Source organism: Enhydra lutris, unplaced genomic scaffold, assembly GCF_002288905.1.
Source record: "Enhydra lutris kenyoni isolate GAN:26980312 unplaced genomic scaffold, ASM228890v2 scaffoldscaffold89, whole genome shotgun sequence".
In the NCBI taxonomy this organism is placed as follows: domain Eukaryota; kingdom Metazoa; phylum Chordata; class Mammalia; order Carnivora; family Mustelidae; genus Enhydra; species Enhydra lutris.
This window is the reverse complement of record NW_019154173.1, coordinates 2,720,104-2,747,313: the sequence shown is the minus strand read 5'-3', so window position 1 is coordinate 2,747,313 and position 27,210 is coordinate 2,720,104. Positions and strand designations below refer to the sequence as shown.

The window sequence follows — 27,210 nt, the reverse complement described above, 5'->3', positions numbered from 1 at the left end:
GCTCCCAAGAGAGGAGCCTCAAAAGCCCAGTTTCCTGGGGGAATTCTTGTAAGAATGGCATACAACATTTCTCTCTTAGAGCCTGACAGTACACCAGAGTGTATCAAAAGATCCCTGTCCTATATGTCCCACAGTAAGGAAATCTGCTATCCCAACACAGCCGAATCGCAGAAACCTCCCCCTCTTTTCGTCATGAAACACCTTTTACAAACAGTTTTTCTTTAGAATGTCCTTAAGGAAGAGGCCGAACTAATGCTCCCTCCTACTAAAGCTAAACCATGGCAACCGATGGGTCAAGTTAGTTTTTCCTTCATACTTTTCAGCTCTATTTCTCTTCTCCTAACTAGAAAAATACAGTGAAGTCCCAAGAACTGGGTGGTCCGTTGAAATGACATTGAACATTTTTGTCTATACCAGATGTGCCAACAGCTAACAAGATGGAGATTTTTCCCTACGATCGCTACAAAGATCCGGAGCTCATCTCCCCAGCTTTTTTCCTTTCTTTGAATGCTTCAGCCAGAGAACGTCCGGACTTCTCTAATGGGCTTTCCCTACACTGTGACTCCTGCCCCATGAAACCAGGCGCTTTAGGTGCTCCATGACTTAAAACTTAAGGGTCTCAAGTGAGTTTAAACCGCACTAAAACTTGGGAAGTAAGGAGGTGGTTGGCAATCCCTTGATTCCTAAGGGTCTTAGTTTTGCACTTGACTTAAACCTTGGGGTTTCCACTTGGCAAAATTAAGTTTCCTGTCTCTGAGTAAAAAGAAGGTTTCAAAGAAATAAAATTTCAAATAGCTCGCAAACATAGACCAAGAGTATAAGGTGGGAAAGGCACTGATTATTGTTCAGATTTAAACAATTTATCTTTGCAGGGCTCAGTATGCCGCTGAGAATACATTAAATAATTACATTTCTATAGCCAGCCAGGAATCCTTCCACCCAGAGGTTATGCAAAGGGCAGGTATAGTTATTGATTTACCTTTTGCATTTTGAAATTAGAAGCACAAAGATGACAATCAGTCCCTCTTTTGCTAAACCTAAGGCCTTTTTCAGATAAAGAAATTTAAAAGCATGATATCAGAATGGCTGTTTGCAGGGTTTTGCTGACTTCACAAAAGTGAAATCCCGTTTAATCTCAAATGGAGGCCAAATGTGTCCACCTGGAATAAGCATTTTCCTCACACACCTACCCAACCACCAGACTCATACCAAATATGCAATTTCCAAACAGGAAGTCTTAGTGGTGCCCACTGCCATTCAAATATTTTGAGGCAGGGACGAAGTTTACATTTTGTTAACGGTAATATATTTTTATCAACAAGAGTCTTAATGAAAACTCTGTGCTAACTTGTTATTAAAACTGTAGGCATTTTACAGTAGCAGACAAATCCCCAAAGAAACCTCCAAGCTCCAAATGCATGGTGTATTTAAAGAAAGTGGCCTTTTTAAAGCAAGTAATTGTTTAAGAGTATTTGAAAACTAGGCCAACTTCCTGTTTTTGCTCTGCAGACATAAAAACAAGCAATTTTATTGATACAAATGTTTTCTCTTTTCAAAATAAAGATCTATTCTGTGTGGCCTGAATATCTACCAAGTATTAAGCTTCATCTGAAATGTGTTTCAGAGATGTGAACAGAATTGAGAAAGTTCCAGATGAAACTCTTAGTAAATACAGCAACCAGTTAATATTTGATGATGATGAAACTGTTCCTAGTATTTAAAGAACCAAACAAGGCCATTCACAAACAATGTAACCAGAAATGGGGTTAGTTTAAAGAAGATAAAATGATAAATGGAGGTTTTATGTTTTCAAATAAATCAATCCCTCAACTGTAAATGTCTCATAATCCTTACAGAGGAGAAGCTGAAATAAGACCTCAGCCAAAGAATGCCTATCTCCAGATCTAAAACAGGAAAAAAAAAATAAAACAAAGCAAAGAACAGCACAAATTAATTAGTTTTAAAATCTATTAACGGTACTCCCCAAGTCAGTTTAAACAGCTGGAACAAGAGTTATTAGGGGAATAGTACACTTGTAAGGGCGTCATGTTCTTTAACTATGTGTACCCTCTGTATTAAGCACAACATGGTTTCTAGAATCATGCTGAGAGTCCAGCTGGTGCCTTTTAATTCCTGGAATTCTTATAAAAGAAAAGAAATTTACTCTACCTTCACTGTGCCTTCCCTGAAAATCAGAATAAAATTAGAAAACTTCAGAAAATGTGGCTTTCTAAAAAAAAAAAAAAACAAAGTTCAGTGTGTGTCTCTCTTATCGGGTAAATCAAATTCCATTCTAGAAAAAATATTTCAGAAAAAAGTGATACAGTGAAATAAAGTAGATAGCACAACACATCAGCCTGCCAATCTTTTACACTTGTTTTTTCACTAAAGATAAGTGGCACATGTAATTAGCTTTATTTTGTTTTATGTTTTACATTGACTTTATATACTAGACTCGAGTACAGAAGGTCAAATGATCCTTCAGATGTGAAAGGATTCTGACCGTTTACGAGGGTGCTGGGGGAATAATTGTATCTCTGGTTTTAGCACATATTACTCAGCGTGTGATAATTGTTGACACACATTTGGAGACCAGGTTGAGGGCCTGTAAAATTATATTTTCCATTAATATCTTGAAAGCAGTCATAACGACAAAACCCATTTGGGAGATTTATGGAACACAGTGCGGTCTGGTTTGCATTTTTTTCCCCCAGTGCTTGCACCTGAGTCACAGCTGCCTGGACTGTGTATTTACCAGGTGCTGGACACCGTTCAAAGCGCTTTACGTGCGTCGCCTCGTGTAATTTTCACAATAACCCTGGGTCAGTGTTTTACACCCACCAAGTGACAGACCAAATGGAGCAGAACGAGGATATGAACCGAGGGGCGCTGGGTCGGGAGCTCACATTCTTGATCAGGACGATATCGCTTTGCAATCCTTTGGCATGTGTTAAACGGAGGAATGAGCTAGTTCAAATACTTCTGCTGCCCGGGCCACTATTTTCCCTACAAGATTGTACCAGAGATTGCACATCGACTGGCTGTTAGGCATGCCCTGAAATGATTTAACAGATAAACGTAGGGCGGTAGGATGTTCTGTTAAGCACCTAGGGAGGGATCTCGAGGGACTTGGAAATGAGTAAGAGAAGATCACCGAACGTCCACGTGAATAATCACAGTTAACTTTATTGTGTATTTGCCCGGCACCAGGCACTGTACTGAGTGCTTTATATGCATTATTAAGTCTTTCATCCTTACCGAAGCAGAACAATTAATACATACACATCATCTCTTAGCACAGCTTTTTAGTAAATGTTTGCACGGTAGAATTTTTGCCAGTTGGTTTAAGGGAGAGCAGTGTTCTATTATCAGGGGTTTGGGTAAAGGAGTTTAAGCCACAGTCAAGTGTGTTTAAGCAATAGTCCACCAGAAACCCCATGGACCCCGAACGGTTGGAAGTGTGCTCAGCCAGAGAGTGTCTGGTGGGCATTTTGTGACTACCGTTACCATCTTAAGAGAAGAATCTTGGAAAAGCACACTACTGCTGTTCTGAAGCGGGTTTCCTCAGACCACAAAGGTCTGAGTGTCGGAGGTTCCCCACTATCACAAAGCAGAGAAAATCTCCAAACAATGACAAAAGATCAGCCTTATGGCAAGGCAGTCCCCAAGTGTTCTTCGGGAGCATTTCATTCCACAGATGCAACACACACCACCTCAAAAAAGTCTGTCGAAAGTCTGTGCCACCGTAAAGCTCAGTTTTAGTGCAGGAATTGACTTAAATGATTAGGGTGTGTCTATACTCTGACCGTGCAGAGCAGTGTGATGAAGTGTAGACCTGGGAACTAGGGTTTGACTTTTTCCACGCTCCAGCTGCAGCCTTTGAACATGAACTAGGTTTATTTCTTCTCTATATTGCCAATTTATTTTGGGTTAACCACATTATTCACAATACTAAATTGTGAACTTAGTGAACTAGAATACTAAAGACTTCAAACTGCACATCAATATTTAGATGCATCAGGTAAACACGTCATTAATATGAACATACCCATTCTATTCAATATAACTTAGTATTTAGACTTTTCCGCAGCTTTTAAAAGACAGTGTATTTCAGGTATTTGCTGATGACACTAGGGAATACTTATGCTTTTAAAGACAGTATGATAGGGGGACGCCTGGGTGCCTCAGTCAGTTAAGCATCCTACTCCTGGTTTTGGCTCAGGTCCTGATCTCATGGGTTGTGATCTCGGGGTCGTGGGATCGAGCCCCGAGTTGGGCTCTGCACTCAGTGGGGACTCTGCTTGGGGATTCTCTCTTGCCCTCTCCCTGCCCCTCCCCCTGCTCTTGCACTCCCTTTTTCTCAAATGAATAAATCTTTTTAAAAAGACTGCATGGGGGCACCTGGGTGGATCAGTGGGTTAAGCCTCTGCCTTCGGCTCAGGTCATGATCTCAGGGTCCTGGGATCTAGCCCTGCATCGGGCTCTCTGCTCAGCGGGGAGCCTGCTTCCCCAACCCCCGCCACCCCTGCCTTCCTCTCTGCCTACTTGTGATCTCTCTCTGTCAAATAAATAAATAAAATCTTTTAAAAAATAAAAAAAATAAAAAGACTATGATAGGGAAAATAGTAAGGATAACAAATCCACTGTTGACACAGAATCAGCTGTTTGGAATCAGGTCACAGGCTATTCCTACTTTTGACTTCGAATGCATCTGTTACTAGACAAGGTAGTAATACATTTAAATTTTAAGACTAAACCAGTATTTTAGCAGAAAGAATTCTAGACTGGGATCTAAGTGCTCTGAATTCTGATTATCTTTAGATCATGGCTAAATTATTTTCCAGTTACAGTAATCAGGTTGGCTAGGAATAATTCCTGTCCATGTATACCTCACAGGCACTTGGAGAGAATAAAGGAAGAAAATGCAATTTAGTATACCTTGGAAATAAAATCATGACAAAGTGTAAAAAATATTACTGTTATTCTTCTTTATTAGTTGTTTACAGTAGAACTAAAATTCTAAATTCTAAATAAAACTGTGAATTCAGTATTAAAAAAACTACAGATTACAAGCTATGCTTCAGCATTTCGCTCCCCCACAAAAGATGCTGCATTATCTTATGGGGAATCCTTGCTTTTGTGAATAATAGAAATTATCATGTGCCCCGGGGCCAAATTTATATACAATGTTAAAAAGCCAAGGATACTTCTTTTTTTCAGAACTGGATATCTTTAAACAGTTGCTGTTCCCACCGCTCAGTGGTAAGGCAAGTGAAAGACCGGAGGTAAAAGACAAGATCCGGGCTTTAATCTTATCCTTGTAAATAACTGAAACAAGAAAAGTTACTGCTCCCTTTTCAACTGACAATAATTCAGGGCCTACTTGGGAGACCAGTTTATCCATTCAAGAGACCCCTTCCTACCATCACAGGCTTCTTACCTGAAGATCTCACGGAATACAAATTCACTTTAGAATCCTAATGAATAAAACATTCAAAGTCATTTCGATCAGACGAAAAATTTGGAGCATTGCACTTTTGGTTAGTACTTCTTCAGCCCGAGGTGGGGGGCTCGATCCCAGGACCCCAGGATCATGACCATTAGCTGAAGGAAGATGCTTAATTGACTGAGCCACCCAGGTGCCCCAATCAAAGGGATTTTGAATGTTATTTACATAAATTGATAAATAACAAAATTGAATCTTGTTCTAAAACCCTTTAACTAGGTTTGAGCTCATTTCTCATTTTTATTATTTTTCATCTCAGTAAGTCGACCTCTTAGAAGCCAAGATTGACTCATAGAAATGTGAAATATGTGAATATGTGATAGATTGAATACGTGATAGATCTATTGCTATTGTAAAGAACTAGTGAATATATAATGTATATTACTTATAGGCATATATAGAGGGACATATGGGAGGGGAGCAGATTTTGCCACCCCGAATTATGCCTCTTTGGAATATTGATTATTTTAAACTGGCTGTTTTCAAGAAAGAGCAGACACAGGTTTTCAGAGCTTCACCCTATTTGTGGGGATGTCTTGTTGGATGGACCAAGAAGAGGGAGGTGACTCTAAATCTGTAGAATCTTAAGTCTGCATAAGGATCAGACCCTTGTTTATTGTGCTTTTCCTGGTCGCCTTTTGTCTTTAGCTAAATATGGTAGGTCAGGTGATGGCTTGGGCCAGTTGGGGCAATGACAGTTTTCCTGGGTCTCTCCCACGTACACAGGAGGAACACACATTATTCATGTGTGTTTTATTTGTCTCCTGCCTGTTTTATTTGTCTACCTGAGCCAGAGAACCCAGAAGGGCAGAAGGGAAAACTTTCCCACCCTTACTATATATGTCCTTTTTCTCTAGATAAGCAAGTCCCCAACTTTTTTTTCTTTTTCTTTTTTGGTTTCATACACTCAGACACCAATGAGAAGGTTCTAGACACTCCACAAAAAGAGGGTTCTGTGGTCAAAGAATTTTGAGACACGTTGGGTTCAACAGAACTAAACCGCCGTCTTTGGGGCAGTATGACTCAGAGCCTGATCTTCGCTAATAAGCATCGTGGTGCTCCTTGAGGGGAGAAATAGAGTAAGTTTCCCAGAGATATGGGGGGCTTCCAGAACAGACGCCGCTTTCTTTCCACAGGATTGGAACATAAACAAATAACCCAAGTCTGAGGTCGTTGGGAAAAAAAGTGGTCAGAAAGGAAGGCAGAAGCATGAAGGGCACAATGCAGAGCACTGAGAATTCTCTGAGCCAGCGGTTCTCAAACCCAGCATTCATCAGAATCACCGGGAGGGCTTCTTCCAACACCGTCAGACCCACTCCTAGAGTTGCTGACCCAGCCTGAGAATTCACATTTCTAACAAGTTTCCAGGTGAAGCCGGGGCTGCTAGTGTGCCAACAAGAGCCTTGAGAAGTTCTGCTCTGTGGAAATACTGTCCTATCTGACAATGGATTTAGCTATTTATTAAGCATTGTCTTATGTTACCGATAATTCAGTTTCTAAAAGGTCAGACTGAAGGGATTTGGATATGGGGAATTCCACCTCTCTGACCCAGTAATGATGTTAACCATCATATAAAACAAAAGGCCAGCCCTGGGGTGCCCGGCTGGCTCAGTTGGTGGGACATGTGACTCTTGAGTTCGAGGTTGTGACTGCAAGCCCCACGTTGGCTGGAGAGATGGCTTAAACCGCCCCCTCCTCCCCCAAAAAAAGATTTAAAAGAAGGCCAGCCCAGGTCATGGAGAAGAAGGATTGGGCTTCTTGAAATTCTATTCTATTACTCTTAGAAAACACATTCATCTTCTATTTGCAAAGCAGTGTTATTAGTTCTAAAGGTGAGTATATTGAGAGCTGTGTATTTATTCCATGTTGCTTGAGTTTGCTCTAAAGCCTCCCCAGAGTGTTTCCCTAAATGTTTGCTATGTACCCAAGTTTAAGCCACAAAGTGTTTTTTAGTGAATTCTTCTCAGCTCTCCAATAAATAAGCATCTTTACTTACTGCAGAAAGCGCACTCGTCTGGGAGCATCACCCCTTCTCCTCACCCCCTGAAAAGACATCTGGAAAAAGAAAGCTTAAAGGAGGGAACTACTTTTTGCGTTAAATAAGCAAACAGCCCAATGCTGACCGCAGTGTTTCAGCATGAATAATCAAAAGCTGAGGTACTGATAGATTCCCAAACCTCAAAGCAAGCACCGAACACAAAGTTCATCCATGGAAACCATCCGTCTCAGACAACACTTCTCATCCTCTTCACGGGAAGAAAATAAACACCACGGTAACGGCTGTCGACTATTTGTAATTTTCCCCTTTCTGTAGGATGCGTAGTCTCAACCGCACTCAGTTTATTTCTGAGTATCATGGCAAGTCAATTTCCAACAGGGGCCCCCAGTTTGCAATACTGGACTGACTGCGATACAAGGACACATGTAAATGAAAACCAGATAGCTTAATAAGCAGCAAATACTAGATTCAGAGCTGGAATGAGCCCCTTCCCTTGCCCCCTCGCTTTCTCACTGGTTATACAACTACGTCCTTCCCCCAAAGACTTGGAAAGCACTTACAAGAAAGATACATTGCCAACAAGATCATTATCATAAGCCTAAAGAGTAAGAGAGATACAATGTAATGGGGAAGGTGGGGCGATAGGAATAATTACATCAAAAACTTCAAAACTCTAGACTTGGGCTAATTGCTTCGGTGGGGCCCTAAATGTAACTTGGGGCTTTCTGGCAACCCCAGTAAATAGGAGAATGGATTGAACTGCATTGTTCTCCCTGCCTGATAAAAGAAAGTATACTGGTTAATGAGCATCTCTTTATAAAAAAAAAAAAAAAAAAAAAAAAAGAATGCTGGATACCTTGGAAGGCACAGAAGAATAGGACATGGAACCTGCCCATGAGGAGTTTGCAAATCTTATCTCTCCTGGGACTGCAGAGGCATGAGGGGCTCTGGCCCGGGACACAATGGCAGTAGAAACCACAGAAAAACCACAGGGTAGAAATCAAAGGTCACTGAGGTGCTCCATGTAGTGATGCCCCCTGGAGAAGGAGGAGCACGTCTGAGAGGGAGAAGGATACTTCTCCGAGCTGGAATTCATCACAGCTCTTCATTTTGGCTTCAAGGAAAGCCAAGGAGTTTATAATGGAAAATGTGTGATGAAAAATGGCACAAATAATTCTCTCTCTGGGGGAGTCGTACTTTTTCTATAACCCCCTTGTCATTAGTGTGTTATTTTATTCATTACACCTTCATTCCGGTTTTGTTTCAAAAACATTATTATTGAGCTGAAGTATTGCAGAATGAAAAACCTTTCCCAAGAAGTGTCTCTGAATTTTCTTCCTTCTTCCCTCCCTCCCCTCCTGTTCCCTCCCCCTGCTCCTCCCTCTCTCCCTCCCTTTCTTCATTCCTCTCTTTCATTCTTCTCTACAATCTCTGACTGGGAAGCAATGTCATTTTTTCTCATGCATTCATCTGGAAGGAGAATCGGAAGTTAGGGGGAGCAACAAGTGAAATACAATTAAATATGTTTTATAGCTAATACTTCAAAGATGGACTAGATGTCCTGTGGCCCCAGAGTGAGACCTTAAGAACTGGGGAGAAATGAGAGAGTCTCAGTTTTGGTTTAGCCATCAGTTGCCTAATAACATCTGCAAGTCACAATGACGGATATTATTGCAAGATATCAATGATGTCAGCTGAATGCTGCTAAATCCTGAAAATTATTAAAGTTTCCTTCTTCATTGAGACATTTTTCTAAAATATTCCAGGCATCTTTCCTGTGCTTGAAAGTAGAGTTAGGTGCCAAACGTGAATATATCTTGATTACTGAGGATTACACCCACAGCATTTTCTGTCCTGAAAAACAGGTATCACCATGAAGAAAGGAGCACAAGATGGAGAAGGTGTAAGAGATTGAGCTTGACTACACAAATTCCAAGGTACAGCTCATAAGTCTAGAAAACCTTTTTAAAAACACATCTTGAAATCATTTTCCCCATTTCTTTTAAAAACCGATACTTGGACTCAGTTCTAGCTATTGAGAGCTCTAGTTAAGTTTATTTAAAAATGTCAGCGCATGGGCTCCCTCTCTGAGAATTTTTCTTTGCCCTTCTATGCTCAAACTCTTTGGACTTTTAAAAGATCACTGTACATTCAGAGTAAGTTATTAATTAAGCTTCAAATGTATTTTTTATTGCACTAGGCAGCCACTTTTTACACAGAACCCCTTTCTGCACATTATGACCTTGTACTTGACTCAGAATGACCTTATTAGCACTAATCATGTTTCCAGGAATACTTTGATTTGCAAGCTAGCCATCTGCTGTAAAATTCTATTTCAAACATTCTAAGGCCAAAAAAAAATAATGCTTGAATATTACTAGATTATCACACTAATTATTTTAAAATAATATTTAACAGGGGCCACTCAGCAAAATTTTAAAAAATCCATATACAGAGTAAAAGCATTCAAAATGCAACATTTGGAGACCATCCAACAACACGCGGCCAAGAACATTTCTATAATGCTAAGGGATGAAATTAAATTCCCAAAAATCACCAATGTGTAAGCCATCAAACGTAGGTTAAAATGTAGTTGAGAGAGGAGAGTCAGCACACGGGTGTATACAATTTTCATTCATATTTAAGTAAAAACCGAATGGCGGGGTGGAAGTACAGATGCAGAGAGAGAGCTGACAGGGCACCAGGCAGGTGAGCCCGTATTTATTCTCCCTTTGTCAAGTGATTCGACAAGCTCGCGTTTCATTCAACAAATACTTTCCAAGCTTGTGATACAGGCTATACATGTGCTAGGCACAGAAGCTACGTGGTAAACAAGATGGCATCTGACATGAAACTGAGAAAAATCTGGCAGATGTTCACTTAAAATTCAATGAGATCAGATATTCAAGGGTACACAGTGGCCATGGGTTGGAGAAGAACATCAACCCCTCTTCCTTAATTAACCGTGTTGACTTCAGCAACGCCTCACGCGCATCCCTGGCTTTCTCTTCCCCCTGCCACACCTGGCTCAGATGGTTACCATTCCGTACCTTCAATACTTCACCACTTTCTAAGAGGATGCCCCCCCCCATCAAATTGCCAGTCTCTCGTGCTCTCCCAACTCCTCTCGAATAGGCTGATGATGTCATTTCCCTACTTAAAACTGGTCAGCCTCCTCAGAGCTATGAAATCAAGTTCAAACTCCTCCGTGGCTTTTAAGGCTACTCCTTGGCCAACACAGCTCTAGCTTCAGCCACGCTGACTTCCCACGTAACTCCTTCCCCACACATCCCATCTTTCCGTCTCTGTCTTTGCTCAGATTATGCCGTCCACCCGAAATATCTTCCTATCCTTCCTTGGAAGAATACCTCAGACAGCACCTCTCCCATGACTGCGTTTCTCAATGCCCCAGCTGGATGTAATCCCAGCCCCTGCCTCTCCCCCTGGACTCCTAGTGGTTAGTTTGTACCTTGCTTAGGGTACAGAAGAACAGAGGCGGCTTCACTGGAAGGGGTCAGGCACGGATCAAGTCTTCCATGACTGTAGCCAGCACAGTACAGAGCCCTGAGCCTAGCAAGTAATAGGTTTCCATAAATGTTTGTTGAATGACTCATTTCTTTGGGGAATTGAACATATATAGAATTCTTAATGGATTTAACAGAACTTTCAGCATTAAATGACTCCTGACATTTATAAAATGCTTGTAGCAAACCACAACCAATAGCCCTACAAATTGAGTGGAGCTGCTTGTTCTTGTATGAAGAGAAACAGAGGTAGGAGGATTCCTGTGTCCTGCTCAAGGCCACACAAGGAGCCCTTGTTTGAGATGTTATTAAAAGGCGGCATTTTCTCTATTTATGCTACTTGCTGCTACCATGCTTCGTTTCGGATATTTCCATGGTTACATCCGTAGTTCACCCAAGAAACAGGCATTTATCAAGACAACTTCTAAGGCTTCTTTAAAAGGATACACACACACACACACACACACACACACACAATAGAGTACTATTCAGCCACAAGAAAGAAGGAAATCCTGCCCTTGGCAACAACATGAATGGACCTGGAGTTCCTTATGATGAGTGAAATAACAGACACCGAAAGACAAATATTATATGATCTCACTTATACAAGGAATCTAAAAAAGATGGATTCACAGAAACAGAGAACCAAGTAGCGGTTACCAGGGGCCGGGGGTTAGGGGTAATGGGGAGATGTTGGTCAAAGGGTACAAACTTTCAGTTATAAGACAAATAATTTCTGGGCATGTAATGTGCCACTTGGTGACTTTAGTGAACTGATTCAGTTAGCTAAGAGAGTCAATTTTAAATATTTTCCCCACAAAGCAGTATTTATGGAAGTGATAGTGGTTAACTAACCCTATGTTGCTCATTAGCAACTATATCACACTATATACTTGCAGCAAATCATCATGTTTTATACCTTAAATTTACACCATGTTGTATGTCAATGATACCTTAATAAAGCTGGAAAAAATATAAATCCTTCCTCTATGGGAGGACTGGCAAAATAGACACAAAATTTTAAAATGTTGCGGTTACTTGTATTTTAAGATTTCATTTGTTTCCACATAGAATGCTTTGCTAGGTAATAAAAAAGTGAAATAACCAAGAAATTGCAAAAATTCTAGAGGTCATGTTTCTACAAAAGCTGCAACACTTTCGTTTGTTTGTTTCATGGTGTGCGTGATAAGCATGAACGTTAACAACAGAGAAACAGCTTGAGATGGGTAATCACCAAATGTTTAAAACAAGAACACAGAGTTCTTGAGATATTAAACATTCTCAAAGTGTTACTTTAGTGTTATCCTTTCACAAATACAATGAACAAAAATGTTAAGCAACGTGGCAAGGTGGCTGGTCTAAAAAGACCATCATCTTTAAAAATGGAGTCTCCAAAAAGCATTTGGAACTGAGTAAGAGCTGATTGGTCCTAACTACATTGTTGCTTATGCAGCGTACCTAGATGCGTATAAAAGATGGGTAAGTGCCTCAAGTCCCAGAGAGAAAGGTTTCTTGTTTGCCTTGCCGTGCGCTAAAGACAGAAATTAGAACCTTACTACTCTGTAGTTAGCTAGCAAATCATGGCTGACACGTAGGATCTGTCTTAGCTGAGGGAATTTGTCATATATACCGCATATTTAACAGTTATAGCACTGTGGAGCTGACATTTTCAAACTTATGGATGGTTTTCACAGTTTGGAAATTGCCTTCACTGTCCACCGCATACCCAAGAGAACATGGGTAGGGGCAAATTTCTTTTCTACCAATTTCTGGTGGGTAAATAAAAATTTGAATTCCAGCAAAAAACATATGCCCACGTAGGATAGAAAACAAAATCCAATTTCCAGCCAACATTTAAATGCCCGTGGCCAAGTTATACCTGCCAAAATTGATGGATCCTATAGCCACAAAATTGATGGATCCACTGTACTTAACTAAATCGTGGATTAGATTAAGCAATATTAGACAAACTCATTATGGACAAGACATTAAAAGAAATGATTTACTCTGACTCTGGAGATAAGACGGCCAAGTCCAAATTGTGGAGATTGTTTAGAGAATAAAAGGTAGAAGAATAAATGGAATCGTTTACTGACTTTTAAGAAAGCAATATTAAGAAAGACAGGAAAATGAGCCGATCAACTTCAAATTACATCTAGCAGTACAACTTGACCCTGTGGTTGGGAACCAAAGGCACAGAAATAAAAGCATTGTTTCAAAAACCCAAGCAGGATGGAGAATCTGGATTCTACAGCATCAACTACAGAAAAAACAAAACAAAACAAAAAAGACAAACAAAAACGCCCAAAAACATTAATTTAAGAAACTGAAGACTGATTACAGACAGGAGAAAATATGGAAGAAAATGAAAAGATTACTCAGAGATAATGAGGAAAGAACAGACGCTAAGATTCCTCTGGAATATCTAACCCAAGCAGCAGATTGAGACAGAAGAAAAGAACGGACCATTAAGATTCCTCTGGGGGCGCCTGGGTGGCTCAGTGGGTTAAAGCCCCTGCCTTTGGCTTGGGTCGTGATCCCGGGGTCCTGGGATCGAGCCCCACATCGGGCTCTCTGCCGAGCAGAGAGCCTGCTTCCTCCTCTCTCTCTATCTCTGCCTGCCTCTCTGCCTACCTGTGATCTCTCTCTGTCAAATAAATAAATAAAATCTTAAAAAAAAAAAGATTCCTCTGGAAAGTCTTACCCTGTAGGTCAATAATCAAGCAGCAGATTGAGACAGAGGAAAAGAGGGTAAGCTCAGGGACGTTACAAACAGAAAGCTAATCTCTACGGGCAAAAGAGAGCAGTAGGTAAACGATGTTCTGTGAATAAAGTCAGGTTTCTCAAAAAAACTAATTGCTATTTCCAGACGCACAGAAGTACAGACACACAGAAGCATCAACATTTCACAAATACTTGAAATAGAGAAAAAGACAATATTTGTAACGACTCCAGACAGCCCCAGGACACGAAGAGAATTATTTAATGATCAAGTAGGATCAGGTATATAGTTCTCTAACACGTGAGTCTCTTCTGAACAAAAGAGTTGGCATATAGTAGTTCTCCAATTTCTGATTTTCAGATCTCACACGCTCATCTGGGGGTCCTGTGACAAGGGGTCAGTCGTCATGGCACCAAAGGTGGTTGAAAAATACAAACCAATGGCAACCGTGGCTTTGAGGTGGAGAGAAATGATCTTGAGCTATGCTCCCATAAAACATTTTAAATGGGTTGGGTTAGACTCCAAGTGATTTGACAGAAGAATCTTTGACTCACAATAAAGCTGAACTGTCACTGCGATTGATACAATCAACAGAATCAGATGCCAGAGTTTCGTGCAGCCGAGATGTCTGTGATCCACAGCCAGTTACAGTCCCCAACTCTAGCTAACTAACTTAGCAACACAGGGTTCCGGGGAGAGAGATGGACAAGGGAGTCCAGACAGCTTGATGTTCCGACTCTTGTCAAAGAACTAAATATGAGCCTTAACATAAAAAGTCTTAATCTAAATGTGGAGAGCCTGGGTGCCTCAATCAGTTGAGCGTCAGACTCTTGATTTTGGCTCAGGTTGTAATCTCAGGGTTGTGAGATCGAGCCTCACCTCGGGTGCAGAGTCTGCTTACGATTCTCTCTCTCCTTCTGCCCCTCTCCCCAGCTCAGGCTCCCTCTCTCCCTCTCTCTCAAAAAAAAGTCTTACTCTAAATACAATGTCATGAAACAATAAATGAGGGAGGCATTAGGAAAGGCAACCTTGGCCTTTCCCCCACCCCGCCCGCCTTTTGAAGTTCAAAAAGTCAAAGAGAACCACAACCTCACCTCCAGTGTCATGTGACACAATCTGACCAAGGTAAGGGCTGGATGATTAAGGGCTGGTTTAGGAAAATAATAGCCCAATTGATGTTATCGCTATTTCCTTCTTCTCCACAGGGGGAAAAACGGAAATGAATAGAAGAACCCTGGAGTCCCCGGGCCCTCTGACAACTGCTTATGGGATCTTGAGCCGGCAACTCTCCCATACTGGGTCTCCAGTTTCCTTATCTGGAAATGCTAACAGTCTAAACTCAGTGGTCTTCCTTCTCCAGCCCAAATTTTTGATTTTCCTCTCCATTTGTGAAGTGCTAGTCTGGGTAGGAATGCTTTCTTAAGGAGTTCACTCTCTGACTCATCCAGCTGGTTGGGGTCAGGCCCAGGATGAGCCATTGGATGGATATCAGCATTTTCTCATTACCATACCCGAGGTCAAAGAAGGCAAAATGAAAAGAAACAATATCCCACTGTATTTCTGAGCATCAGAGGACAGGAGGTGCTCATGTAAGAACATAAAAGCTAACTTTTAGAAACATTTTATTTGGAAATAACTCTATACTTGCAGAGAAATTGCAAAACTGGTACAGAGAGTCCATGACTTACCCTTCACTCAGATTCCCATAATGTCAGCAACTTCCATACCACACATAGCAGGGTTAGCAAAACCAGGAAATAAACTCTAGTATGATATTAATGAAACTAGAGACTTATTTATTTTCACCCAAGTGTCCTTTCTCTGTTCCAGGACACAATCCACGACCTCACGTGGCATTAACTTGTCAATGTCTCCTTAGTCTCCTCCAATCTGTGACAGTTCCTTGGTCTTTCCTTGTCTTTCATGACCTTGACACTTTGGCCAGTGGGAGCTCCTTCAGACTGGCTCCCGTGACCTCTTATGCCCCACTCTTTTGTAAGCACTTACTTTCTGGCACCACAAGACACTTACAGGCTCACTTTTACTTTCCCTGCCTCAGTCGAGCATCAGCCATTACTCCGAGGAGCCCTGGATCCTTTCTGGAAGAATGGTAGAGACCAAAATCCGGGTGTTAGGTGTGTTTATTACTATTGGGGTGCCCTTGCTTGTAGGTCCTCCTAGGACAGAGCTGAGAGAAATAAGCATGTATGGTGATCCCCGCATACACAGCTCCATGTCTATTTCTGCATCTATCCGTGGACATATGAAAATGAACATACTGATGCTTCCACTCTAATCCACACCACAGGATTTGTTCTAGCCCTCCCCTTTTCCTTATTTTTAACTCTTTGATAGTGAGGAAGCCGGCTATCTCTATCTATTCTCTATTCACCTACTTATTCAACCCCAGCATCCATATAAAGTACTTACATGTGCCTGTGAGTAACCGATTTACTAACTAGAACCCAGTACTTGTGTGCAATTCTGTTTATCCTTAATATAAATCTATATATTGATAATACAAATATAGCACCTCCACGTTTCTTATGATTAATGTCAGCATGGTATATCTTCTCCTCTCCTTTTAACATTTGTAAATAAAAAAAAGCAAAGAGAAGAACTGTATGCCATTATTTGTGTAAAAAAGTGAGAATATGTACATATATATTTGCATGTCTGTTCATAAAATATTTATGGGAGAGAGAAAACTCAATACATTGGTTGCGAGGTCAACAGGTTAGCTGCAGGAAAAAAAATGAGAGGGAAACCTCATTGCATACCCTTTATTGGTTTTTTAATGCAAACCTCTTATACTTAATTTTTAACTTTTTTTAGATATTCATATATCATAAAGCTCCCCCTTGTAATGTGTACACGTCAGTGGTTTTTAGGTTATTCACAAAGTTGTGCAACAGTTACCACTGTCTACTTCCAGAGCATTCTATCCATTAGCAGCTACTTCCTACTGCTCCTTCAACCTCTTCTCTCCTTGCCACCAATGTCCCTGGCAATACTGATATGCTTTCCGTCTATGGATTTGACAACTCTGGATACTTCATATAAATGGAATCATACAATATGGAATCTTTCTGAACTGCCTTTTTGCCCTTAACATAATGTTTTCAAGGTCATCTGTGTTAGTACTTCATTCCCTTTTATAGCTAAATACTATTCCATGGCATGTAGAAAACATATTTTATCTATTCATCAATTGATGGCCAATTGTTCAAATTTTTGAAAGATTAAAATACATTATCCATTCAAAAATTAAATTTAAAAAATCAAAAGGGAAAGAAAATACTTCACATTTTTCTAAAATGTCAAAAGTAAAAGAAAAAATCATCAAGTAAATAATGTATGAAAAAGAACAATGTATAGAAGAGCTTTGCTTGGCGATTCGCCAGAGGACTTCTAAGACTCGCTGGCGAAGATTTATTACACCAGAAAATACAGAGCAAAAGCAGCAGGGAAAAGATCTACATCAGGAGAGTCCAGTGACGTCTAGGACAGGCTTCCAGGATCCTTCCTCATCTGGGACACGCTCTGAGCCTTCACCATGATAGACACAGCTCCACCTGATCTCCTCACTCCCGTTTACCTCTCCCCCTTCATCCCTCTGCTCCAGTCATCCTGGTGACCTCAAGATTCATCACACACACACACCAGGCTCACTCCTGCTTTGGGGCCTTTGCTATGGCTGTTCTCTTTGCCTGGAACGTTCTCAGAAATCCTCATAACCCGCCCACTCACCTCCTTCATGCCTCTCCTCAAATACCACCACCTGACCACTCTATATACAACAGCAGCCCCTGGCATTCTCTGTGTCCTTTCCCTGCCTCCTTTTTCTTCATACCGGAAGATGTCATTCACCTGAATACCGACTTCCTTTTTGTTTGCCCCTCCCCCAACTAGACTGTCTGCTTCATGGGGCAGGGACTGTTTGTAGTTCACTGTTGGATTCCTCTGCTTAGCACAACACCCTGCAACCCAACAGGTGCTCCTGAAGTACCTGTCCAGTGAACGGATGAATAAATCGCATCCATCTATCTACCTACCTATCTATGGACACTGAGTGGAGTGAAAGAAGGAAGGTATTTGGAACATGTAAGATTCCTTATTCTCAGCTCCAGAATGCCAGAATGTAGAGGAAATGCTCAATGAAATTCTCAACTTTTTTTCTCAGGATTTGAGTATGCAAACACTATATTTAATATCATGAAACTTCTCTTATAAAGATGATTTTAGTTTCCCCTGGGAGGTTAGCCCTCTCTAAAAAATTTTTTTTTTATTAGAAGTAACAGTTTTGTTGGAGAACACATAAATAATGCAGAAAGAATTAAATTACAGGGTGAGAGTTCTCTGGACCGGAGTTGGGGACAGAGGGAGGATGAGGGGTACGCCGTGTTGGGGACAGTGGAAACAGGTGGCTGTGTCAGGTGTCAGGGCAGCCGTGCCAGGAGGGCTCAGCAAAATGTCCTCAGGCATAAACTGGCCACATGAGACTGTCTTGCTTGACTATTTCTATCCTTTACCTTCTTACTTTCTATCCTTTACTTTTCCGGGAAAATACCATTGTATTTGTTTTTTACGGTAAAGCTCGTTGAATATTAAAGACCTTTTTAATCTGTCAAATTAGTTAAAAATTTCTCCCTAATTATTGCTTATCTTCTAGCTTTTTGGTGTTTTCTGTCTCTCAGCCATGATTTGTATTATGTGTTCAGTTCTAATAATCCTTTGCTTTGATTGCCTCTGCCTCTGATAATACGCTTAGAAGGTCTTGCCCACCCCCAAGATTACAAAAGTGCTCACCTACACTTTCTTCTACTACTGTCATGGTTCAATTTTATTTTTCATGTTTAAATTGTCAGGGCACCTGAAATTTATTTGGTGAACATAGACATTTCTTGGGTGCTGATAATGAGCACTCTGTTCCAAGCGCCTTATGTGGATCACCTCATTTGAATGCTCAGTAACTCCAGAGGCAGGTGCTAGAAGGTTCTCTGTTTTCACAAATGAGGCAAGGTAGGGACAGGGAGGTTGGGTACTTATTCAAGACCACACAGCTGGCAAAACCTGGCCCATCCAGTGGTAAATCTTACACTGCATTGTGGTGAGGATTACAGTCAGCATGTGTGAAGTTTCTGGAATATTGTAGGCACTCACTAGAAGATAAAGCTTATTATTATGATTGCATAGTCCTCACAAACATAATTTCTGATGGCTGCATACTATTTGAAAAATAGAATCTTTTACATTAAGTCTGTGTCTGAAATACTATTCTTGCACGAGTATGAAAAGCTTTTGGAATTCCATGGAATGACTGAAACCTTTTTTTATTTTTTGAGGAAACAGTTGTCATTAAAAGAAATTTTGAAAGGACATATGTATTGGAAATGTTGGTCAGGTAACAGACTTACAGATTTGGTTTTTTCGAAATCTTTGTCTCTATATTATAGTTTTCTAGAAATGATATTTTTATTTTCTAACCAGAAAAATTGCCACAATAAATGGCATATTTTTTAAAAGTCTCTGAATGAGAGATCCGGCAGTATCTAGATTTTGTTTTCTTTCTTTCGTTTTTTCTTTTCCTTTCCTTTTTCCTTCCCTTCCCTTCCCTTTTCTTTTCTGTTCTTTTTTCTTTTCTTTTCTTTCTTTTCCTTTTTTGTACCCTGGGAGGAACATGAGACTAACAGGAAGTGTAAATGGAGGGAGAGGTTGGCTGTCCAGGGTGGGTGGGGGAGGGAGTGAGGGAGAGAGGTCTGTGAGGACACAGGAGGTAAGGCAAGGTTTATGATACAAATGGACAGTCATATAAAGGACGGAAACACTGGACGGAAACACACAGAAACGTTAATGGTGATATTGGCACAGCGGGGATGATGTTTACACTTTACCTACCTTTCATTACATTTTATTTTTATCATCTTGCATATGATTTTTAAGATTGCTTTTTGTCTTTTCCTTTCTCTTCATAGAGATGGATAACTTTTACAATCGGGGGAAATATTATCTTGGAAACAAAGGCAGAACACCTGCTTCCCAATGTAGGAGGATCCCAAGTTAAGGGGGCCAGGTGCACTGATTTTATTCCACACGAGTTCCACCCCACAGTAGCACATGATGGGGACACACACATCCCAAAACTTCTTGGGCTTCTCATCCTCCAGGGTTCTGCCATTCTGGGGGCCCATCACTCCTTCCTTTCCTGTCATGCTCTTGGTCTATTTTCTCTTCCCTCCCCTTCTTGATTGACCGTAATTATAGAAACGCACTACCCAATCACTTCTAAGACAGACACTCATTTACATTTTAACAGCTTAGATATTAGGATGCCCCTTAAAATCAATGGCATATTGTAGGAGATGATGAATAAATGAGGAAGATATTTATCAATTTGCACAAAAGGAAAACTGATCACTTTACAGCAGAGAAACCCAGCAGACACCATCTTAATCAAGTGATTAAGGTTAATATAACGAGTGATAAGATACACCAACATCAGGTACTCTCAGATATCATGCACATCTTTCCTGTGTTTTTTTTTTTTTTTTGCCAAAAATGCACAACCCTAATCCAATCATAAGAAAGCATTTGACAAACCCAAATTGAGAGGCACTCTACAAAATAACTGACTGGTACACATCCAAAGTGTCAAGGTCAGTAAAGACAAGGAAAGACTGAGGAACTGTCACAGATTGGAGGGGACTAAGGAGATAGGACAAATAAGTACAACGCGGGATCCTGGATTGGATCCTGGAATGGAGAAAGGACATTGGGGGAAAATTGGTTAAATTCAAATAAGGTCTCTAGTTTAGTTAATATATTGTACTGGAGTTAATTTCCTGGTTTTGATAACTGGGCTACATAAGGTAAGTCGTTGACATTACCGGAAGCTGGGTGAAGGGTATGCTGGAACTCCTTGTACTATTTTTAAAGATTTTATTTTATTTCATCTTATCTTACCTTATTTTATTTTAGATTTATTTATTTTAGGGAGAGAGTGAGTGAGCCGGGGGAGGGACAGAGGGAGAACGAGAGAATCTCAAGCAGACTTTTCACCGAGCACGGAGCCCAGTGGGGAACTCAATCCCAGGACCCGGATATCATGACCTGAGATGAAATCAACAGTCAGCTGCCTTACCTCTGAGCCACCCAGGTGCCCCTAATCCTTGTACTACTTTTGCAACTTTTCTGTAAGCCTCAAATTATTCCAAAATAAAATATTAAAAAAGTTAGGTTGAGCTATCAATGTGTATTTGTTTTGGTTCTAATTGTAATTCCACTTTTCTTTCAAAAAAAGTTTTTGAAACGTCCGAAATGGCACTGACTTTTACCAAAGATATTTCCTTTTCAAGGTCAGTATTCCTGAAGATAGAGATCCTCAGGTAAAATATGATTTTCCTGGAATCTGAGGATGACAGGTGCTATTTATGTATCTTTATAGTGCAAGCAGATCTCTCTGATAAAGCTTAGAAATGGTTCTGAGTCTTGCATAATCCAGTGACCCTTGGGATTAGGTTGCTAGGTCTTCTGCTCCCAGCAAGTTTTCCCTTAGCAAACAGGGATGACATAAATATTCAGTCAAATTTTAAACTGGTGAAAATGACTGTGACTAGTGAGACATAGTACAGAATATACAGGTGACTCAGGACAATCTGACCTACAAGGGTGGATTCACATCTGTGTGCTGACACGACAGGTTCCACTTGTCAAAATGTGATTACACTTGTGATCATGTGCGATGTCTGAAGACATCACGTGGAGCTAGTTTATGTGCATTCTGGACCCAGTTTCCATCTTTTAGGAATGTAGATGGGTTGACATGGCTGTCCTCCGACAATGTCCGCTGCCAAGACCTTTGCCAGGAAATTTTTGTTACAAAACTACTCAGCGTGGGGAGTAGAGGGGGCAGATGTAATGGGCGTCGATACGCCATAATGAAATGATTGCAGCATTTACATCCTTCCTGGATAACACGTGGCTGATGTCACCCTGCTTCAAGTACAGAGGGGACAGAGCAAGACATCATGACATCGTCGGAGCAGAATACACGACAATAACAATCTTGGCTATGGAAATGATCACAAAGATTCTAGTGTGGTATTTTTAGGGATGATCTTTTGTTAAATGTAAGGGACATGCCCTGAAAGTATCAGGATATGTCAGTGGCAAACTGTCATATTGAGAAATTGGCAAAGAACAGGTTAAGCAATATTTTGGAGAGAATTTTTAAATCAACATGCCAAGCAGGCTAGGCAATTGAGTCAAAACCAGCTGCATATCAACATGACATGAGACCTTTTTATGTAGCTGGAAATCAGTCTGTGGGCCGCACTGTCTAGAGCTCTATCTGAAGATGGTGCAGCCTTCGTCAGTGAACACTCAACATTCACTTCAGCACAATGCATGATTAGCCATCAAGCTCGCCCTCCTTATTTTTACAATTCCTCATTATGAGGTGAGTATAGAACACTGTGTGTATTGTGCCTATTATGAAGGCAAAGAACCATCATCATCTGGTAATGTACCTAGTGCTAATGGAATCCTTAGAAAAACAAAACATGGAACACCAAAAGCAGCAGCCCAAAACTCATCAAATGATTGCTTCAATTATTTAACCACTCACGGAAATAGAGTGCACAGATGGATTTCAAAGGTGTTCCAATGATACAACCTCAAGGAGAGTAGCAAATGCTGCAATAAACATTGAGGTATGTTATTTGTGTATTTTAGACAGGGTCCTCGTACAATCCACACAGGTCAATTACCCTCAACTTAGTATAGCGTTCATGCATATTGTGGATAAGGAATAATATAAAAGCAGAGAACCACAAAGCTTTTGGGCAGACATGGAACTGGGATGAATGTGCTGTCTAAATGGCAAATTAATTAACTGTTTGAAAGGCTTTGTGTATTTGAAATATTAAAGTTTTCATTAAAATTTGAAAATGTGAGGATTATATAAATTGTCTTTACCCTGTATGACTGGTCATCAAGATATCAACATAAAACGCAAAACATCAAACGCAAAAATTATTTTTAAAACACTGGATGCAGTGAGTAGACAGTATAGTTAAATAATTAAGTGGTTTATTAATATTCATTGGCCATTATCTATGTAGTCTCTGAATTAAACATTTTCCAACCTTCAAAGTGGTAGTGCAGCATGTGTTTTGTTAACAATTCCTTTGCTTATTATTTTCTTCAAAATGTTTCCTTTATGGCACTTTAAGTACAAGAACTGACCTAAAATATACCACTGATTGGGAGGATCGCCTATCTCCTTTCACCGGATGTCTGCAAAGAAAGAATTTACAAAGCCTGCAAGGACCTCTCGATCAAAGAGTAAACTATAGGGGCGCCTGTGTGGGTCAGTCGTTAGGCAATTGCTATTGGCTCAGGTCATGATCCCAGGGTCCAGGGATGGAACCCCGAAGCGGCATCCGGCTCCTTGCTCAGCGGAAAGCCTGTTTCTCCCTCTCCCACTCCCCCTGCTTGTGTTCCTTCTCTCGCTGTCTCTTTCTTTGTCAAATAAATAAATAAAATCTTTAAAAAACAACAACAAAGAGTAAACTATAAAAACAGTGATACTTAGCTTGAAGAACTAATATGACACTCATGGCAACTGGATTTGGGTATGTCCATTTGGAATATGAGTTTGTGGAGTTCAACAATAAACCCTAACTAAATAGAGCTGTTTTGAAGATACTCCTCCTCATGCTATCTCCATAATAATCCTGGAAAGTAGGTAGAGATAAAGGAACGTAAGCCTTATCAGAAAAAGTAGCTAAGGTCAGACACAGTAGCAAGGCTGGGACTGTCCCCCAGATCTCCTGAAACAACATATGTACAGTGCCTCGTGTTATCCCAGACCCTCTCGTTGGACTGAATGAAAGACATCTCCTGTTTCCCCCCACCCCAACTAGCCCAGTGCTCTTTTCTTCTTCAAGGCATTGCTGGGTAATGCAGCAGGAGATTTCAATAATACACAAAATAATTGTAGATGAAACTCGAATGATAGTGAGATGTAGAGAATAAGCCCTATAATCATATCTTCTGCAAATAAGGGCAATTCAGACATTCTCAATGGCAAAAACTACTGTTTTTTTTTTACAATAACAAGTTTCCGTTCTTAACTTGGGAGGATCCCAAATGAAAAGTAGTAGCCACAAAATAAGTTAAATTAACTAGCTACGGAGAATGTCACTTGATGAAATGTTTTCTGAAGAAATGATCACATAAAGGAATACATCTCTGTCAGCCAATGCAGCCATAAATAAAAATGTTAATGAGGTAAAATTGGTCATGATGAGGCTAAAACATATCAAGAAATTAAACAGGTTCTTATTAGGCTTTATTCACTTTCACGTATTTTGAAAAAAAATTCTCAAATGCATCGTAGCAAATCTTATTAAACTAGGAATCAATTACCATTTTTCTTACTTCTGTGCTTTAATTTATACATCTTTATCCTTAATTTAAAGATAACTATGAATAAAACATGAAAGTCAGTGCATTTTCTTGTTCTGCAATCACATATGTTCTATTCTACATAATATCTCGTTTGCTCTCGTATTTTGGTTATAGTCTAGTACATAATATTTGGGTTTGATGACCTTGGCAGTAAGACTTGCCTTATAAAAGGTACTCAGAAATTTGAAATTAGTTAATCTATTCAGGAAGAGAATTAAGTGAACCTAGTTTGGTACCCGTGTTCAAGTTAAAGGTTCAAAATATACTTTAACTAAGTATTCTAGGGGCCCTTGGCTGGCTCATTCGGTAGACTGTGTGACTCTTGATCTCAGGGTTGTGAGTTCGAGCCCTGCACTGGGTGTAGAGATTACTAAAATAGATAAACTTTAAAGGCCATTTTCCTCCTGGATGGTGAGATTTTCACCTTATACTCTTTGAGTTTGACTTCACTTGTCCTCTGAAAGCTGCCTGGTCCCTGCCAAGTGTTATTTTGATAACATAGTTAATAGGGCTATAATTCAGTAAACGGCTTCTTTAGGCTCTACAAGAATTATGATCACTGTATTCAACATATAAATCCTATACAAAAAAGTAAAGTATGGCGAGGCTGCAATTTCTCATTCCTACAAAAATTCTTTCATTTTTTTTTCCTTCAAGTCTATCTTAATCAGCGGGCTTTGAGGAGATGAGATGAGCTATAGTCTGGCTTAGTTCTACAAGCACAGAGTCTATATCCTGTCTTAAAGCAAACAAACAAACAAAACTTACCACTTCTGTGCTGTTACTAACGTCACTAACTTCAAGGCATATCATATTTCAAAACACACAGACATCAACAAATTTAAACAAAACATATGCGTGTAGATGGGACTCACCTTTAAGGAATCAAAACACGCCACCACTCGGCCATTTTCCACGTGGCAGACTCTCGGCGGATGGGCGAACTTGCAGTCTGCATCGGCTCGAGAGCAGGTTCCTCTCTGAAATTCTCTGCAGACTTCTAAAGTCAGCCACTGGGTGTCTCGAACCAGGGTGACATTGACCGCCGTCATATTGAAAGCGAAGTTAGAATCAAGTGCACCCTCTTTAGGACAGTTTCAGTGCTGTTAAAAGGTTAAAAGTGAATTCAAGCTAGATGCGAAGTGATGAGGTTGCTTTGCTGAAATGCTTCTTTGTTAGCACTTAGGTTTTCGTCCCAGCCAAAATTTGGTCTGATCAAACAAAAAGCCAGTCGCAAAATAAAAATCGTATCAGAATAGCTAAAAATTAAATGAGAGACCAACTCCTAAGAAGGCAACCAGAAAGGTTAAGATATTGAGTGTTTAATTTGTTCCTTTGCCAAAGTTACTTCCAATAACTGGCAGGCTTTCAAAAGAATTCTGTGCTCTTTAGCTGATGTTTTCAATTATTCTTGCAAAAAGCATACACTGCTCGTTGCCCTTCAATTTGTGGAATGGTCTCAGATCAAGGGGAGAAATGTTTTTCTCCCTATTTCTAGGATTTAATGATTAAGATTGGTAAGGATGGGACAACTGTAAAAATAAAACGTGCTGCAAAGTCAGGAGGAGGGAAAAGGGCTAGGAAAACTGGGAATCAAAGGGAAAAGAGAATGGACAAGTTGTTGAGACTGAACTACAAGCAAACCAGGTTTGGGGGCTGGGGAGGGAGAGGGGTTTGTAAGCAAACAGCTCTAGAGGGGAATTGAAGCAGCAGCGTTCAGAAAAGGCACTTTTCAGAAACCTGCAAGAAAAAAAAAATAAAATTAGCTAATAGAATGCAATATTTCAGTTTTAAACTCCAGATTTGGAAACGAAGTACCCTATCCTGTTTAAAACAGGAAGCGTCTAGATATTGACAGTGCAACACAATACAGCCAACCCTTGTGAATAAAAAGAGCATTTCCCAGTGTAGAGTAAAAGGAGGCAGCTACATAAATTTACTGTTGAAATACAAGCCCAGTTGGGGCACCTGGGAGGCTCAGTTGGTTAAGCGGGGGACTCTTGGTATCAGCTCAGGTGATGGTCTGAGGGTCCTGGGATGGAGCCCCTCCTCCAGCCCCGTGTGGGTCTCTGCGCTCAGCAGCAGGGTCTGCTCAAGGGTTCTCTCTCTCCCTCTGCCCCTCCCCTTGCTCGTTGGCTCACATGTTCTCTCTCTCTCTCTAAAATAAATAAATAAATCTTAAAAAAGAGAAAGAAATACAAGCCCAATTAAAAAGGAGAAAAGATGTCTTCATTTTGTTTGGGGACAGAAATTCATTTAGGGGTTCACCGCACAGAAAATGCCCGAGCAGGACAGGACAGCCCCTCAGTTTCTAGAGGCTAGAGAAGACCCGTCATTAACCTGGCTTCGCTGTGGTCTGATCGAAGGCTTGCTTATCTGCTCTCAAAATCCAGCACAGGAATTGCTGAGAAAATGTAAGTTGCTCTTACATTTTGAAATGTAGTTGTTGAGGATCACAGCAAATGGTCAGGAGGTAACTGGCCAGACTCCGATCTTGGATGAGGTGGGGGAGGGGATGTAAAATGGGCTTCAGATAAAGAAAAAAAAATTCTCTGAGAAGATGCTAGGGGTTTTTTTTTTCTAATATTTTATTTAGGGGTGCCTGGGTGGCTCAGTGGGTTAAATATTTTATTTATTTGAGAGAGGGATAGTGAGAGAAGAGTATGAACAGGAAGGAGGGGGAGAAACAGAATCCCTGCCTAACAGGGAGCCCGACTCAGGACTCGATCCCAGGATCCCAAGATCATGACCTGAGCTGAAGGCAGACACTTAACAGAGTGTGCCACCCAGATGCCCCTGGGTTTTTTTTTTTTTTTTCTGTGTATGTCCCATTAGTTCCTAGTCTCTGTAGAGGGTACTACAACTTAACACAGGAGGAAGTTTCAGCATATACAAGTAAGCGAGACAGAAAGCAGTCTTCAGTTATACATTAAATACCAGACAGCTTTAAGGTTTGCAGTTTAACCCAGCATCAACTGGCAATAAT

At 40.5% G+C, this 27,210-nt stretch overlaps 1 protein-coding gene across 2 annotated transcripts in view; it reads right to left on the bottom strand.

Moving 5' to 3' along the window:
- LOC111162155 (muscleblind like splicing regulator 3) overlaps nt 1–25,749 on the bottom strand; it is a 56,749-nt gene extending 31,000 nt beyond the window's left edge. For both annotated transcript variants that reach the window (XM_022526346.1, XM_022526347.1), the window contains exon 1: nt 25,100–25,749. In XM_022526346.1, coding sequence (XP_022382054.1) covers nt 25,100–25,276 — 177 coding nt within the window. In that variant the 5' untranslated portion in view covers nt 25,277–25,749. The remainder of the gene's footprint in view (nt 1–25,099) is intronic.
- Nucleotides 25,750–27,210: the final 1,461 nt, after the last annotated feature.